This window comes from Astatotilapia calliptera, chromosome 11 (assembly GCF_964374335.1).
Source record: "Astatotilapia calliptera chromosome 11, fAstCal68.1, whole genome shotgun sequence".
NCBI lineage: Eukaryota > Metazoa > Chordata > Actinopteri > Cichliformes > Cichlidae > Astatotilapia > Astatotilapia calliptera.
The window spans coordinates 9,746,506-9,762,883 of NC_137432.1; the positions used below are offsets into that span (position 1 = coordinate 9,746,506).

At 43.0% G+C, this 16,378-nt stretch overlaps 3 protein-coding genes across 4 annotated transcripts; all 3 read right to left on the reverse strand.

The window, feature by feature from the left end:
• Positions 1 to 2,374: 2,374 nt before the first annotated feature.
• Positions 2,375 to 6,034, reverse strand: kdf1a (keratinocyte differentiation factor 1a). Of its 2 annotated transcripts, none has more exons than XM_026184139.2 (4): positions 5,919 to 6,034; positions 4,307 to 5,337; positions 3,829 to 3,903; positions 2,375 to 3,126 (listed from the first exon to the last, which is right to left on the reverse strand). In XM_026184139.2, the coding sequence occupies exons 2-4, from the start codon at positions 5,316 to 5,318 to the stop codon at positions 3,041 to 3,043; spliced, it is 1,173 nt and encodes a 390-aa protein (XP_026039924.1). In that variant the 5' UTR covers positions 5,319 to 5,337; positions 5,919 to 6,034; the 3' UTR covers positions 2,375 to 3,040. The 2 variants fall into 2 exon arrangements, with proteins under 2 accessions (XP_026039924.1, XP_026039922.1); XM_026184137.2 differs by lacking the exon at positions 5,919 to 6,034 and adding an exon at positions 5,637 to 5,909.
• Positions 6,035 to 7,939: 1,905 nt separating this feature from the next.
• Positions 7,940 to 9,937, reverse strand: LOC113031759 (trophoblast glycoprotein-like). The gene is made up of 2 exons (XM_026184136.2): positions 9,678 to 9,937; positions 7,940 to 9,431 (listed from the first exon to the last, which is right to left on the reverse strand). Exons 1-2 carry the CDS (start codon positions 9,935 to 9,937, stop codon positions 8,468 to 8,470), a joined length of 1,224 nt encoding a protein of 407 aa, XP_026039921.1. The 3' UTR covers positions 7,940 to 8,467.
• Positions 9,565 to 15,946, reverse strand: LOC113031761 (transmembrane protein 222-like). Its single transcript, XM_026184140.2, has 6 exons — positions 15,762 to 15,946; positions 15,505 to 15,589; positions 15,164 to 15,195; positions 14,966 to 15,062; positions 14,564 to 14,694; positions 9,565 to 11,172 (listed from the first exon to the last, which is right to left on the reverse strand). The coding sequence occupies exons 1-6, from the start codon at positions 15,878 to 15,880 to the stop codon at positions 11,085 to 11,087; spliced, it is 552 nt and encodes a 183-aa protein (XP_026039925.2). The 5' UTR covers positions 15,881 to 15,946; the 3' UTR covers positions 9,565 to 11,084.
• Positions 15,947 to 16,378: the final 432 nt, after the last annotated feature.

Genomic DNA, 16,378 nt, shown 5'->3' on the forward strand with positions numbered 1-16,378 from the left:
ACCTTGAAAATGGGAGTAAAAGGATGATTTTGGGGTGATGGGGTGGCTGTAGCTCAGGTGGCAGAGCAGAAGGTCATTTTTACCTAAATAACCTCTGCATTAAAATGTCAGGAAATGTTTTACATGTTACATTTAACATGAGTGCTTATTGATTTTAAATAAATTAACAGCTAGTAGACTTTCTTGAAAATAGGTTTAGATAACTGTATTACAGAAAAACAAATAGTATCTGAACATATTAAAATAATAGGAATAAAGAATTTTACACTGCTTTAACAAATTAAGATCTTAACGAAGCCAAAAAAATAGAAGAAAAAAAGCATTTACAAAGAATATCTCAGTTCTCTGTGTGAAAATGTCCTGTTGATAACAAAGGTCAGAGGAGAATGACCTTCGATCTGACAGGAAGGCAACAGCAAGTCAAATAATCAGTTATTACAGCCAAGCTGTGCAGAAGAGCTTTCCTGACAGCACTAAAAGCAGCAGAAGAAGAAGATGCAGAAAGACCACACTGAGTGCCACTTCTGTCTGCTAAGAACAGGAAAATAAAGCTACACCAAAGCTGGACAATAGAAAACTAGAAAATGTTGTCTGGTCTGATGGGTTTTAATTTTTGCTCCAATAATCAGGTGGTAATGTCAGAAACGACATTCAGCTTTGAGCTGAGGCTGCTGGTGGTGTGATGGTCTGGAGAATACTCTCTTGGCACACTTTGGACCCATACCAGTGAGCATCGTTTAAAAAACCACAGCTTACCCGTTGTTGCTGAGCGCAGCCATCCCTTTTTGACCACAGTATGCCCGTCTTCTGTCGGCTGCTTCCAGCAGGTTAACACACCATGTGACAAAGCTCACATCATTTCAAACGGCTTTCTTTAACATGAAAATGAGTTCACCGCAGTCAAATCCCCTCCATAGTCACCAGATCTCAATCATATTGAGCGTCTTTGAGATATGGTGGAATGGGAGATTTCCATCGTGAATGTGCAGCTGACAAATGTGCAGCAACTATGTGATCTTATTATGTCAGTGTGGACCAAAATCACTGAGTTTAGATTGCTGCATGAATCTCTGGAGAGCATGAAAATGATTCTATTGGTGGGAGGAAATCAAAAAAAGAGCTTTTAGGGGATATAACACAGTTATTTATTTATTCATTATAGAATAGGTGGGGGAATGACAGCTTAGAAAGGATTTATCAGGGGTCATAAATATATCCATGTTATTATTAGTTATGTATCTTGACCTGAGGATGGAGACACTATGTTTAAATGTGGCAGCACAGTTTTATACGCAGTCTACGTAATGCTTTCTTTTTTCTCTAATGGTTCTCTGTCCCCCTCTCATGGAAAACTGTGGAAGTCACACATTTTCCCAACAGAGAGAATCATAAAAATTGAGCCTGAACTTTATTACGTTTGCAAACCCTTATGAGTGCAAAAGCCTCACTCGGAGTGATTTTAAAGGTTCAGCACCTGAAAGCAGCCGAGGAAAAACTTAAAAGGCTAAATCAGCTGCGACGGGAAACTCTTGACTGGTTCTTGGAGATCTGCAGGCTGCATCACTTATGGAGCAAGCTCACGATTGGTCTTGTCCTGTGGTATGTTAGTTGTGAAACTGTGAGCCTTTACATGACACCTACATACAGGTAAAACAGGAATGTGCTGGTGGGGGAGTGAGCCAGAGGAAATGGGGTTACACAGGCCAAATGCAACACACACAGAAACAACTTGCCTAAAACAAAAAAGCTGTGTGTGTGGTGCTGAAGAACAGATAGTTAGGAAGTGTAATTGTCTTCATGCAAGATTTTACTGGGTTTTGAATAAAAACAAAATAGTTTCAGTAACTTTGTTTGTGCGTTTTCTCGGTGCAATTTTGGCTACCGGTTTAACCCCCCGCCCCTCGTTTTAAAGCAGTAAGTCACAGCTGGAAACAACTGTACAGGCTCCTAAAATAAACAAAAGATAATGATTATTGACAGATGCAGCTTCATCTGTTTAACCCAAATTTGAACCGCTTCAAGAAAATTAGGCTGACTTTCTGCACTGTTCCTTCGCCTTTGCCATAAATGACAAAGACAAAGCCGTGGATTTTATTTCCTTTCTGTAAGAACCAGCCAAACGAGTTCCTTCTTTTGCTGAGGGCGGAAAAAGCCTGCCTGCTGTAACACAGTGACCTCGGGGAGATGAGCCTGACAACAATAATCCCAGAGATAAAGAGGAAAAAAATAGGCTGAAGAGAGAGTGCCAGAGAAGCTCGTGATGGTAAAGACTTGTTGATATACATGAGCAAAATCATTTGCTGCCAAACAAATGGAGCTGCTTTATACACAGAGAGAGAAAGGACTTTTGAATAAACACAAGCATAAAGAGGAATGGAAGTTGTTGTTTTTTTTATTATTTTGTTAAAAATATGACTTAGTAGCTAACAACATAAAATAAAATAAAAATGTGGACAAACACCACATATGGTTTTAAAAAAACCACAAAGTAACATCGACAGAAGGGTATTTACAAAATATGGCTAATACAAATTTCAGGTAAAAAACTCACGTCTTAGGGTTGTGGGGAAATGGCAGGAGGTCGACAAGCTCATACACACATACGGCACATGCACAACAGCTAGCAAAAAAAATGAAGATAAAAACAAGAACGAGGACGGCTCTGTTCAAACGTCTGCCTCTTTCCTATGGCATCCTGTTGAGTGGAGTCACTTTTTTCATCTTTAAACACTGCACAGAAAAAATACATAAAAACCTATATCTCCTAACGTGTGTGTGTGTGTGTGTGTGTGTGTGTGTGTGTGTGTGTGTGTGTGTGTGTGTGTGTGTGTGTGTGTGTGTGGAGGGGAAATAGGGGGGGAGAGTCTCCTCAGTGGGTCTTTTGCTTGAAACATAAAGATGCTTGTAAACAGCAGGTAGTAGCTGGACCACTTAAAGGCAGAAGTACAACCACCCGGGGTAAAAGGTGCTCAACTTGGTAACAGCAGGAGGATGAAATAGCCCATGTAACTGGCTACATCTCATTGTTTTTGTTTGACTTTTAGAGAATCAGAGGAGCGCCTGAGGAGTAGGTTTCAGCGTCGTGGTGGTACGCCGAGTAGGCCGTAGTAGTGCTGGAGGAATATGCTGCAAAAAGACAAAAAGGGAAAAAAGGAAGGATTGTTTAATGCAGTGAGGTTAAAAAGCATAGCTCTAGTTTCATTTATCCTTAAGCGAAAAAACCTGGACAAACCCAGGACCCGGACACGTTCCCCGAACACAGAGTTAAAGTTGTGAAAACACGGTGTGGCGTACCCTCATTCACAGACATGTAACAGGACACCCGTCCTTTTACCAACCTCTTCACCGAACAACAAGAGAGAGAGAGAGAAAAGAGGAGCCTAGTTTACGTAATCCATCTGTAACCCAAGTTGGTGAAATTACTTAGCAGATCTGGGAACATTATGTGACATATATTTAATGTGACTTGATCTGCTCATCTAGCAGGTGGTGTAGCATTACCATGGAGCCGGAGGTCAGGCAGATAGGTAGGTGTTAGGTGAAAGAATATGCAGGGAATGGAAAAAGGGCAGGAATGCGGTGCTTTCACTGCTAGGAGAGTGGGATGTGACTGAAAGGTGGAGGAGGTGAGAAAACGCCTACAGCTGCACAGCTACAGCACACACACACAGAGCAGGCTGGTTATTACACCCAAATGCCCAGGATGGACTGCCAAAGTCAAGCAGAATTACTTTATTTACTCCCGAGTATCTTAATTCCACACGAAACCAAAAGACAGACAGACTCATGGGAAATCCCCACACACACCACCCCCGCGCATGCACTCACTTCGCCCGCTGTAATTTCTCATCTTTCTCGCCAGCTCGTCTGATGGCGTCTGCTCCGACACTTTCACCTCTGGAACTGTAGCGAAAGGCAAAAAAACAAAGCAAAAACAAAGACAAGACAAAATGAACGCAGGCAAGAGAAAACAAACAGAGATCCAGCAAACGTTATAATTCATCCGGTCATCTCTGTTATCGTGCTTGAGTTTAGCAGACACCGCACCTGCATCGACTTGCCTCAGATTAAGCGATTGTTATGAGGCTACTGCATGTAAAATACCTGGAGTTTTAGAGCTCGCAGCTACGAGGCAAACAAAAGAGCTTCAGCCGGTGTTCCAACAGACTCTATGAGTCATTAAGAAAAGATGGGTCAGATGATTGGTATATTTGGTATGTTGCTGCAAGGTGCTGGTGAGCAAGGTTGTCTTGTGCATTATAAATATTTACACAGCTCTAGCAAGAAAAAAAGAAAAGATTCTTACAATCACTGCTCATGAAGGTGTTTGTCATGGTCTCGTTGCCACTGTCGGGGAGGGTCCCGTCCCTCCTGCTGTTATGATGCTGCCCGGTCGACAGGTAGCCCTTGTTCCTTTTGCCCTTCCGCGTGCTGATGCGGATGACCCCGTGCACCAGCTTGCACTCGGCCTCTTGCTCCTCCAGGTTGTAGTCCTGAGCGATGCTGTAGATGAGCTCGCTGATCTCGTTGGTCTTGCGGGAGAAGGAGGAATCAGAGGTGCACTTGGCCAGCTGGTCAATCTGATGCAGGGCGTAAAGCTCCAGCAGCTTCTTGGTGATCAGAGAGTCAATGTCTTTGTCGCTCTGCTCATCCAAGTCGTAGTCCTCGTAGGATATAAGGCTGGTGTTGCTGACCGGCCGCTGGTTATCCCCTTTACCTGATGCGCGACCCCGTTTGGGGTCAGCAACTGGGTACTTTACCTTCTGACCTGCTATGTGCACATCTGGGTAACGGAAACTGTCATTCAGGGGCAATCTGGGGGTCTTGGGCTGCTTATTATTGGGCTCCAAAGACATGCCAGGGGTTTTCATAGCTATGCCGTTAGGAGGTCGAGGGTCACCGACCGTTTTGGGGGTATGGTCTGTGGAGCTCTCGTTAACGGGGAGGCAGGGCTCCCGGGTGCCATAAAATCCACAGGTGAGAACACAACAGATAAGAGCCTTACAGCTACTCCAGCCCATAGAGGCACAGGAGCCACAGGACTGCCTGCTGCTCGGCACGCTGTCTGCCGACCCCGGAATAAATCCTATTGTCTCTGAACCCCTTCCTGTGCCGTTTCGAGGGTGGCTTCTTCCTCGACCATACCTGCCCTCTGAATAGCGGGAGTGGTCTCGTAGTTGCTCCTCATGAGGATCCTTGTAGGAGTCTTGGCTGGTCGTGCTGTCCCTGGATATAGTCCGGTTGGGTCGATGGTTGTCCGCCCTAGAGCAAGAGTTGGGGTACTTGTGGCGGGGAGCCCCTGTGCTGTGGCCAGGCATGGCTCAAAAAGCCTGGGACCTGGAGGAGGAGGAGAGGACAGATTAGTACAACCTCCATAAAACCCCCAAAACACATTGAACTAAGCTGCATTTAAAGCTGAAGCAGGAAAAACATAGCTTTCAGTAAAGTAACCTAACATGAAGCTCGGAGAGTGTAAATAAAGCTGAGTGCTCTGATTTCTATCTTAACAATAACTTTCGTCGCACCCTTGGTTTTTTTTTTCTTGCCTAATAGTGCGCGCGGAGGAGAAAAGGTGAGACCAAACCTCATTCAACATCCAACTGTTTTTCCATTTTACTTGCAAATCGTCCACTTACCGCATAAGAGGAAACACTTTTATCCCAGACAACTTGTTCAACGAGCAAAGTGCGGAAGTCTTAGAGAGAAAAAAAAAAACTACGCTAACGCTCCAAACGGAGAAAACAAAACCGCCTACAGATTTTTAGGTTTGTGTACTTAAGCAAAGTTTGCAAACCCAAAACAGAGTCCCGCAGTCCGAGGGGAAAAACACAGCTCAGCTCATCGAGGTCGTTTGTCTTTCAGTGAAAAGAAGTTTACAGTCTTGCGTTGCCGAGAGTCTCCCAATGTTTGGCTATTACCTGCGGCTACAGCTAATCCCAGATCCTACACCCACCCACAGGTGAGTCGTGACGTCACACGAGGCGGATTTGAACGTGCAGGGGACGGAACGAGAGATGTGGGGAGGAAAGAGGGGGCGGGGGGTGATACGAGGGGAAACTATTGCATAATAACGTGTATGTTTGTTTGTTTGTTTTTTAAAAATTCCATAAAAATGTGTCGGATTTCTTTCAGTTTAAAAATGTTTAAATACGCATTTCGTGAATTATTAAAGAGTTCTTAAAGAACAGGAATTTAACACTTAGTGTCCCCCGAGAGCAGCCATTTGGCTTTTCTACCTTTAAAACCCGCCTTCCAGCCAAATGGCTGGTAGGTGTTTAGCTAGGCTTTAGCTTCAGCCAAGTGGAAGCTAAATTGGCTGGTCATTCATATGTAAATTAGGTTGTTACCTGAGAATTCTGGAGGGGAGTGGGGGTGTGTGAATGAGGGGGTGGGGGAGCTGCTAAAAGCTGTGAACTTCCTTTTGTGTTCGTCTTGATGCATTCTCAATCATCCAGGGAAATAAATCTCCAAAAGTCACCAACTTGGAGTGTTTCAGTTTGCCATCTTAGGGAGAAATCAACACACATGGGTGTATTTCCTTTGTTGCTGAGATTTGTTGATAAAAACAGTACAACAAACCAACCATTTGTACACATATTTACAAATAATAATAAAAAGTGAGTGAGTACATTTCAACATTTTCAGCAATCACTCACAATCCTGGCACTGCCATGGTATCTGTAGTCTGCATTGAACAGCTTGAACATTACACATGTAGCTCAGTTTAAAGTTCATTCATTACAACAAGAAATCATTATTCAGTAAAATTTTATAACGTGCGTTATACTCTAAAGTAAATACCCTAGAATAATAGACAGAAAACTCCTGTATGAGGAAGCACTTGGTGAAAGTGGAAATAAAAAACTCCCTTTTAACAGGAAGAAACGTCTGGCAGAATGAGGCTCAGGGAGGGTGGCCAGTTGGGGATGAGGGAAGGAAGACAGGATAACAGACACACTGTGGAGGAGAGCCAAAGGTTCATAATAACTAATGATTAAATGCAGAGTGGTGTATAAACACATAGTGAGTAGAAAAAGCGAGTGAAGCTTGATGAAGAATATTTCATTAGCCTCCTTAAAAAGTATAATGGAGAAAGGAATATGGGAACAAAATTAAAACAATAAAAATAAAAGGCAAGTTTATTTATTTAATATATGCTGCTTTACTCAAACTGAATGTGCTTAAGACTAAACATAAAAGCATAAACGCCTGTGTAGGTTTACAATGCCTTAAGGCAGAGATTCAGGGGGCATTTTGCAGAAATAAATAAAAGAAAGTCCCAGCAAAACTTCACATGAGTGGTTTCTACAATGAAAACAGATACCTGTCTGATATTTAATGAAGTAGAAATGTTATGGGGGGGGGGAGGGGGGGGGGAATCATTTTCTATCTTTTGACAGTGTTTCTATCACTTTCTTTATTTGGTGTTGTAGGGCAGATTGTAGGCAACGTGTTTGTTGGCTAGAAGGCCGTAAAAGTGCAGATGATTCAGATCATTCTTAAGGATAAATCAAATGAGAGCGTCTTTGCAGCTTTCACATTTTCCAAAGCTGTCCGGTGGACCCTTGGTGGCCAGTTCTGCCCTTTAGGCTGTGTGCTTGACACCCCTGATAAACAGCCATGTGATGCAGGATAGCAGAGAATTTTTGTGTTTTAAATTGCAGCAGTGCACTTTTCTAATTTCTCTATATAAATCCTCTTTAACGTGCACATACAATGGGTAGAGAGCTCCAGCAGGGACACAGAGGTGCACAGCTGCAGAGCCAGCAGGTGTGTTTCCCGGTGATATCATTCATTCTGCCCTACTTTTTCCTTGTATAGAAACACTTAATCACCCACTCTTTGAATTGAAATAGTATGGCAATCTCACGTGGAGATATACATGAGCTTGTGTAGCAGTGCCTTCCTCACTACACTTACAATAAAACAGCACAAGAAATTAATTACATCATTTCTTTTTATTTCTAATTAATGTAAACACAGGTTTTTATATCATACCAAGACATATTCATTCAAATACAAATCGCATTATTACCGCTCCTATACAGATATAGGGCTGAGTAAATTTAAAGGTTTTGCTTTTTTTTACTGAAGAACACAGTAGAATAGACCTACCCTACCATTCACTGGTCATCTATAATTTATGTTATTTATGTTTTTCTTTATCTTCTGCTTACTGGAAAGATATTTCAGCTAATATAAAAGTAAAGAAAGCACACTGAAAAAGCTAACATCCATTTCCAAAGTAGCCTATGTGTAAGGTCCTTATAAAAATCTAGAAGAAAAACATACACTTACTAACTTACAAATACAAGAATCTAGAGTATCTACAACACAAAGGCACTTTTTTTTTTAGGTTTCTAGGATGTAACTCCGATATGTACAGAATGCTCGAGACAAAATTGCAAATTTCCTCCTAAAACTATTTACAGCTACACCATAATATGTCAAATCATCAGTTAGTTTATCATAAGTTTAGAGGTGGGGAGGTTGTCAGCTGTTTGACTTGTGTTTTTGTGGGGGCAACAGAGGTGTCACTGGGCAGCTGCTGGGGCAGAGATATTCCTAACTGCCTTTGCGCCCTTCTGCTGTCTGCAGAAATGTGCCCCAGCCGAGGGTCCGAGTCAATCTCGTATCGGTAGTGATAGCCCTCCAGGACATCCCGACAAGCGTCTCTCATTTCATTGATCCACTTCTTCATACCTTTGCGATTCAGGTAGAGCACAAAGAGAAAAACCATGCCAACAAGCCCCAGAACCAGTCCCAGGAAGACATAAGAGGTCTGCAGGGTGAGATCAGCGACCTCTGCCAGGACTGGAACAACACACCCGATATCCTGGATGCTGAGCCCTCTTAGGCGGGCGTCAGTTAATGCGCCAGGTGAGGCACATCTCACAGCATCCACATCAACCTTAGCTCTCGATTTATTCAGCCACGCGACAAACTCATTGATCTCGCAGGAGCAGGTGTAGGGGTTGTTACCAAGCAGGATTCTGATGTCCCCAAGCTTGTCCAACTCCACCAGAGCATCGGTTCCGAATGTGCTGAAGGTGTTGTGCGTCAGGTCAAGCATCTCCAGGTAATTCATGCCAGAGAAGGTCCCACTGTAGACTGCCACCAAAGAGTTGTTGGAGAGGAAAAGCTGCTGCAGATTGGGAAGGTGAGAGAACATGCCCGGGGGAAGCAGCGCAAGCTTGTTCCCCGAGAGGTCGAGGCGGAGGAGCCCCGCGAGGCCCCCCCAGCGCAGAGCTGTGGTCAGGTCTGTAAGGGCAGTAAAGTTGTAGAGTGACTGGCTCAGGTTGAGCTCCTGAAGGGGACTACCAGGTATGCTGAGAGCCTCTGGATGGATGAGTGCCAGCTGGTTTCCACTGAGGTCCAGGAAGCGCAGGTTGACCAGGGAGGAGAAGGTGTGGGACGCCATCTCTGTTAACCTGAGGAGACGACTAACACTTTAACATCAGGTTTTAGACATCTGATTATATCCTCCTGCTTGGAAACAAGAAATGCTGGGAAACCTCACTGTACTATCAAGGTTAAAAAAAGAAAAACTCACAGAAACAGATCTTTATTTATTTATTTATTGTGTAAACATAAAGAAATAAACTATTCAAATACGGCTTAATACATACATGGTTGAAACTGAAAAAGAAACAAATAAAAAACACTGACATTCTCACCTGTTATTGGTTAAAATGATGTTAGTGACGTTCTCCAGCTCCGTAAACGAACTGGGTCCAATTTGGTGTATATTATTCCCTGTGATAATGACGGTCCTGGCATATCCTGGAATATTTTCTGGTGCTGTGAGCAGATCTTTAGAAACACATTTTACCGTGCGGATCACAGCGAAACACTCACAGCCAAAAGGACACTCCAAGCAGCGGCACAGAGCGCAGAAAAGAATCCCCAAAAACACAAAAACAGCAGAAAAACACATCTCTAAATAACAGCTGAAAGAGTTTAAACTACAGACGTGTATTCATAAATCAAACTTTAGCTGTTATCCTTTGTTCTCTAAAAGTGATCGGACACTGCAGAGGTGGCAAAGACTGCTCGCTCAGTCGTCGTCTGCTGCACTGTGGGAATAAAGGTTCCCGTAAAGTGATGGTAGTTCATATCACACAGAGTCTGCTGGATGAAAACGCAGTCCCCTTAAAGGTACAGAGGACGACCCACAGCCGGTCACCTTTATCCCAGTCTGCCAGGGGAGACAACAAAAGAGCTCTGCACACAGCAAATCCAAAATGCAGGTACAAAAATGGAAATATTAAACGGTTACAGACATACAATAATAAATAATACTTATTCAAGTACCAAAAACATCCAATAAAATAACATAATGCATAAACAAGTGATCAAATATTGCTCATATAACTTGGCAGGATCAAGTGTGAGGATGCACAAAAGGAAATCATACAAATCTTACTGCAAAAAAGCCAAAACAAACAAAAAAGAAGTCACTTAACATAGAAGCGTCTTATTAAGGAGGAAAATGTATCCGAGGGAGCGCAATACCCTAATTATTAACATGCGGGTTTCCATCATTCTATCTTTGGTCTAGCTGCTCATATTTCTAAGACAAATAATTGATGAATACTTCCAGCTTGAAGATTTTGCAATCCGTTTTCTATGGATTCGTCACTGAAATATATATTAGCCCGCCTGGAAACACATTCATCACTGCCGTTCATCAAAAATACATCTCTGCAACTGAAATGCATTACTCTACTGGGGTCTAATCTGGACGTCGTCTCCTTCATGATAATATTAACAAGGGGAAATAAAGCAAAAACACAAATGCAGACACTGTAGCTTGCCTTGCTAGCATAATAACCAATGAGAAATAATCAAAATATCAATAACTGAAGGACAAATTGTTCATTTCAACTGCCCCCCCCCAAAAAAAACCAAAACATTTAGCTTTGCCCTTTAATACTCTTAGAACATGCATCACAACAGATGAAGAGGCAGTCACTCAGTTTGTGCGCAAACAAACGTTCCATCAGAACGCACCACTCACACCAATGACTGTGTATAAAGTATAACCAAAAAGCCTGAGGCAGCTCGTTCTACTGCTCGCCGCACTACTGTAGGTTAAACGTGAGGATGAAGGTGGCGAGGACTCCGCTGAGCATGACGAAGGGCAGCCAGGTCTTGAGGAAAGCAGCCCAGCTGGAGGATGGAAAAACACAGTAATTAGAGTACTTCTCAACACCTGGATGTGACAAGGACGTGAGGTGTGCCGGAGTGTCACATGGTGCAATCTAACATAGTGTCTACAGCCCCAGCTTGTGTCCTACTGTCCCCGTCCACCCAGCCGGTGTGCGGGGAGCCCCAGCGGAGGACTGACCTCCAGTTGTTACACAGAGGGGAAGCGCTGCCGTCTGTGATTAATTGCGCGACTCCCCTTCTGTTTAAAAGACTCCTGTGCCACAGGATCGTACGAGCAGAGGCAGCACAAGCTGTGACGCCAGCAATCTCTATGTGGGTCAGCAGAGAATAATGAGGGAGGATCTCTGAGCCATATGTCTCTTGATGCTTTCCAGCATCCAGCAGCGGAGCTATTTAACAGACTGTTCAGACTGTGGTGATGAAGATGCTTCAGGTGTGCTGCACAGTAATGTTCTCCTTCAGTTAAACTGTAATACTAGCACAGCTACTCGTATCACCCTTTGTAGCACCTATGTCTGAAAGAGTGAAACCTGCCATGATAGAGGGTTTAGTACACTCACAGGACACTTTATTAGGCACACCTTGGTAGTATTGGGTTGAAACCCCTTTTGCCTTCAGAGCCGCCTTAATTCGTCACAGCAAAGATTCAACAAGGTGCTGGAAACATTCCTCAGATATTTTGGTCCATGTTGATGTGACTGCACAGCTGCTGCAGATCTGTAAACTGCACACCCGTGGTGTGACACTCCAGTTCCGCCACATCCCAAAGGTGCTCTACTGGATTAAGATCTGGTGATTGTGGAGGTCTTTTGAGCACAGTGGACTCATTGTCATGCTTAACCCTTGTATGGTGTTCGGGTCTGTGAGACCCGTGTTCAGTTTTTTTCAAAAGAAAAATTAAACAATTAATTATTTTTTCACGTGTAAATGTGTTGTGTCTTTCCACTCACTCCACTTGATTATAACTGATTTATTTATAACATTTTATATAAAAGAAAAACGAGAAGCACATTAATTCATAAATGTGATCTAACAAAGGTAAAGGGAAAAAATTAACCATGTTTGCTGTTCATATGTCTTGTAATTGGGATGAAGTAAACATCTGTTGAGTAATTTAACATAAAATTGTTTGATAGTGTTAATTTGGAAAGCCAAAACTCTAGCGGGTCCACCAGACCCATGAACACTGGCTGAGTAACAAAAATACGAACACCACACAAGGGTTAAGAAACTGGTTTGACGTGATTCTAGCTTTTAGACATGGCATGTTACCCTGCTAGTAGCAGAGGGACATACTGTGGTCCTAATAGGAGCAACAATATTCAGGTAGGCTGTGGTGTAGAAATGATGCTCAGCTGGTACTAAGAGGCAGCAGCCTGAACACTGATACCAGGCACGCTTTCATGTTGTTTACCCTAAATTCTGACCTTACTATCCAATCTCACAGTAGAAACTGAGACTCATCAGACCAGGCAACATTTTTCCAATCTTCCATTGTCCAAATTTGGTGAGCTCGTGTGAATTGGAGCATCTGTTTCCTGTTTTTAGCTGGTAGGAGTGGGACACAGTGTGATCTTCTGCTTCTTGTAGCCCATCTGCTTCATGATTTGTCATGTTATGGGGTGGCTGTAGCTCAGGTGGCAGAGCAGGTCAGCCACTAATCAGAAGGTCGGTGGTTCGATCCCAGGCTGCATCCTGGCTGCATGCCAAATGTCCTTGGGCAAGATACTAACCCCGTGTTTGCCTACTGGTGGTGGTCAGAGGGCCCGGTGGCGCCTGTGTCCGGCAGCCTCGCCTCTGTCAGTGCGCCCCAGGGCAGCTGTGGCTACAATGTAGCTTGCTATCGCCAGTGTGTGAATGGGTGAATGACTGAATGTAGTGTAAAGCGCTTTGGGGTCCTATGGACTAGAAAAGCGCTATACAAATGCAGGCCATTTACCATTTACCATGTTGTGCATTCAGAGATGCTCTTTTGCAGACTTTGGCTGTCATGAGTTACAACGAAGGTATGTTGCCTTTATATAAACTCAAAGCGGTCCAGCCATTGTCCTCTGACCTCTGGCTTCAAAGAACATGCCTCTTACTGGGTAGTTTCTCTTTGCTAGATTATTCTCTGTAAACGCTGTAAAGAGATGACTGTGTAGATCAGCAGTTTCTGAAATACTTAGAAGCAGCCTGTCCAGCACTAAGAACTGCACCACATTCACTTAAGTCACCTGTTTTTCCTGTCCTGAAGTACTGTTTGAACTTCAGCAGCTTGTTTTGAACAGGTGTACCTACCAAAGTAGTTGGTGAATGCATTCTACACAGTCGTAACTGACTAAATAAACTTCACAACCTAAACCAATTGGCTCAAACAAAACCAGTATGACTTGAACTTAAATTTTCCTGTTTACAATAGAGGATTTATTGCAGATAAGTACCGGTGTGGCTACTACATGTCAAGTGGTAGAGTGGGTAGGCAAAGAGCTTGTGTTAAAAGGTTTAAGTGCCCTTGACTCACACATTTGAAAGCCAGAATTGCTCCTGATGTACAAAACCAGGGAGAAAAACCAAACTGAAAGATTTGCCCAGTGAATGTGAAGCATAGCTTGAGATATAAACACTAGCAAATTAATCATTAATTTTATACAACCCGTTTCCAGAAAAGATGAGACATTGTGTAAAATATAAATAAAACTTACAATATAAATCAATCAATTTGATTCTAACTAGATGTTTCAAAGGAGGTGGGATAGGGGTATGATTCCCTCCGTGTTGCCTCATTTCTTCTTTTAGCAACACTGTGTAAGGGTTTGGGAGCTGAGGAGATCAGCTGATAACTTTTGAAAGTTTTATAGAGGATTTCACCTGTGCAACAGTTAAGGGCCCTAAAAATACACTAAATATTGTCTGCAGGGTGGCATGTTTGGACTGCAGGCAGACGAGTTTCGCAGCTGGGTTCTTTTACTGCGAAGCGATGCTGTTGCAGCATGTGCAGAGTGTCTTCTGTATTGCACAATGTTACTAAAAAACATAACCTGTATAAATATTTCAGCATTAATAATAGCTTGACAAATGTGAAAGTTAACCAAGCCAAAAGATCACGCCTGTTCGTTTTTGGTTTCCAGGTTTCCTTGGATGACTCTAAATGGTAGCATGTGGTATTAGTGGCGGGAGGGCGGGGCAGTGTTTAGCACTGTTGCTCCACCCACCAACAGGGGCCTTTCTTTGTAGAGTTCACATGTTCTCTCTGGGTACTCAGACTCCCTCCCACAGTCCGAAGACATGCATGTTGGGTTAGGCTGTAGCAGGAATGAGAGTGTGAAGAGTGATCTGTCTCTAGCCGCTCTTATCATTCATACATGTGTTTTATTCCTGCAGTGCTGGAATAAGTGGCCAAAATATTTACCTTACGTGTTTCCCGTGAGTGAGAGACAGCACACACAGGTTCACCATGTTCCAGGATGTGCTGTTGTCGTAGCGCATCAGGTTGAGGGCCATGGCAACGTGGGAATGGCAGTTATCAAAGCACAGATTGTGCTTCAACAAAAAGTAAATAAATAAGTATTTATTATTAAATCACTAATGTGCAAGGAGGGTCACTAGTGTCAAAATGAATTAATTAAATACATCATTATATAATTAATTAATGAAAACTATAATTAAATATTATTACATATTTAAAAATATATTTTAATTGTAAGTAATTAATCAAACACTTAATTCATTTTGGCACTGAAGGCCTTCCATAAACACAATCCAGAAATGTGTTAATTAATTCATAAGAGAATGCTAAATACAACAATCTTACCGGCCTGCATTTATACTCCTCTGATGCATCGTGCACAGCTTTGTCCCATGTAGCTGCACCATTACCACACACTTTATCCACATCAAGCTTCCAATACCTGAAGTATTATTTTAAAAGAAAACAGTGAGTTACCTTTAATGCGTTATCTCTGCTCCCCCCCTACTTGTTAAAAGACAATAATATCATCAATAAACTTACTTTGTGGGTCCACCAAACCCCATGTTATCCTCCTGCAAAGAGCGGAAATCATGCATGTGAATTAGTGCTGTACGATCATGATCCAATACCAAGTAAATACAGGGTCAGTATTGACAACACCAACACCGACACTGATACTTTAAACTTATAAAGGTAGAAAAAGACTAAATCTGAACACAGTTTATAACACAGTAGTACTGATCCAATACCAGTACCATATTCAAATTGCTTCCCACCGCTAATGCGAATCTATCCTTGAGACTCCCATTGAGAAGGTCTAGCACTTTAACATCAGTCTCTATGCGGTGATGTGATAAACTCGATGCAAAAGCAGTGCTCACCGAGACAAAATATGACCCTGCGAAATCTCGTATGACTCCAGCAGAAGTGCATATGCCCATGTGACCGATGAAGGGGAGCATCCACCTGCAGGACGCACGCAAATAACACACGAGGCAATTACTGTACGTCCTAATGTCCAGCAAAACAGCTAACGCAATACCATTACAAGGAAACAGTATTAGCGGATAAGATAAACATAGCTTCGTTTCATCTGCTGCCACAGCACAGGAGCATCAATACTGCAGTAGCCTCTTACGTTAAAATGGGAATGGGTGTCCAGACAATGCAGAAAGGGTAGCGGCTGCTTTTTCTGTCGTTTTTTGGGAAATCACCGTGGTAGCTCATCATTACGTCGGTATCGTTCGCCTCCGCCATCACAGCCTGGAGTGACAGAAGGAGATGAACGGCAGTGACGCACAGCGGAGGTACGCAGCCACCTCCTCCAACCGTCGGTCCGTGAACGCAGCACGGGCCATCTGTTCGTCGATTAAGGCCTTTACGGTCAGCGAGGAGGGATTTAATGTTAGCTGCAGCGCCCTAGCACTTTACCTCTATAACAAATCTAAAAAATAATTTTTTTTTGTCGTTTTCATGTATTGCGATAGTCTCTAAATACATGCATAATGGTCTCATTTCACTGTAAAACTGACTGCTTTGTGGTTCTGCAATTAATTCACCACATCAATGAAACATCTGCAAAACACTTGCTTTTCCAGCCCAGCGTTGTTGCTACAGAGTTACCTGCAGTAACTTCTCCCACAGATGGGTCACCTCATTAGATGAGATGCTCATTTAACTTGCTTGTGATGTACCGTGCTCGCATTTGTTGCCCGACAGTCAGCAAAAAGTGCGGACACTGACGAACGGGGATCC

Coding starts and splice junctions, on each gene's coding strand:
- kdf1a (XM_026184139.2), bottom strand. CDS start 5,318: ATGCCTGGCCACAGCACAGGGGCTCCCCGCCACAAGTACCCCAACTCT. Junction 3,904..4,306: donor CACCTTCATGAGCAGTGATT/GTAAGAATCTTT, acceptor CTTTCGCTACAG/TTCCAGAGGTGAAAGTGTCG. Junction 3,127..3,828: donor GAGAAATTACAGCGGGCGAA/GTGAGTGCATGC, acceptor GTCTTTTTGCAG/CATATTCCTCCAGCACTACT.
- LOC113031759 (XM_026184136.2), bottom strand. CDS start 9,937: ATGTGTTTTTCTGCTGTTTTTGTGTTTTTGGGGATTCTTTTCTGCGCT. Junction 9,432..9,677: donor ATCATTTTAACCAATAACAG/GTGAGAATGTCA, acceptor TCGTCTCCTCAG/GTTAACAGAGATGGCGTCCC.
- LOC113031761 (XM_026184140.2), bottom strand. CDS start 15,880: ATGGCGGAGGCGAACGATACCGACGTAATGATGAGCTACCACGGTGAT. Junction 15,590..15,761: donor ACACCCATTCCCATTTTAAC/GTAAGAGGCTAC, acceptor TGCGTCCTGCAG/GTGGATGCTCCCCTTCATCG. Junction 11,173..14,563: donor ACTCACGGGAAACACGTAAG/GTAAATATTTTG, acceptor TCCATCCTCCAG/CTGGGCTGCTTTCCTCAAGA.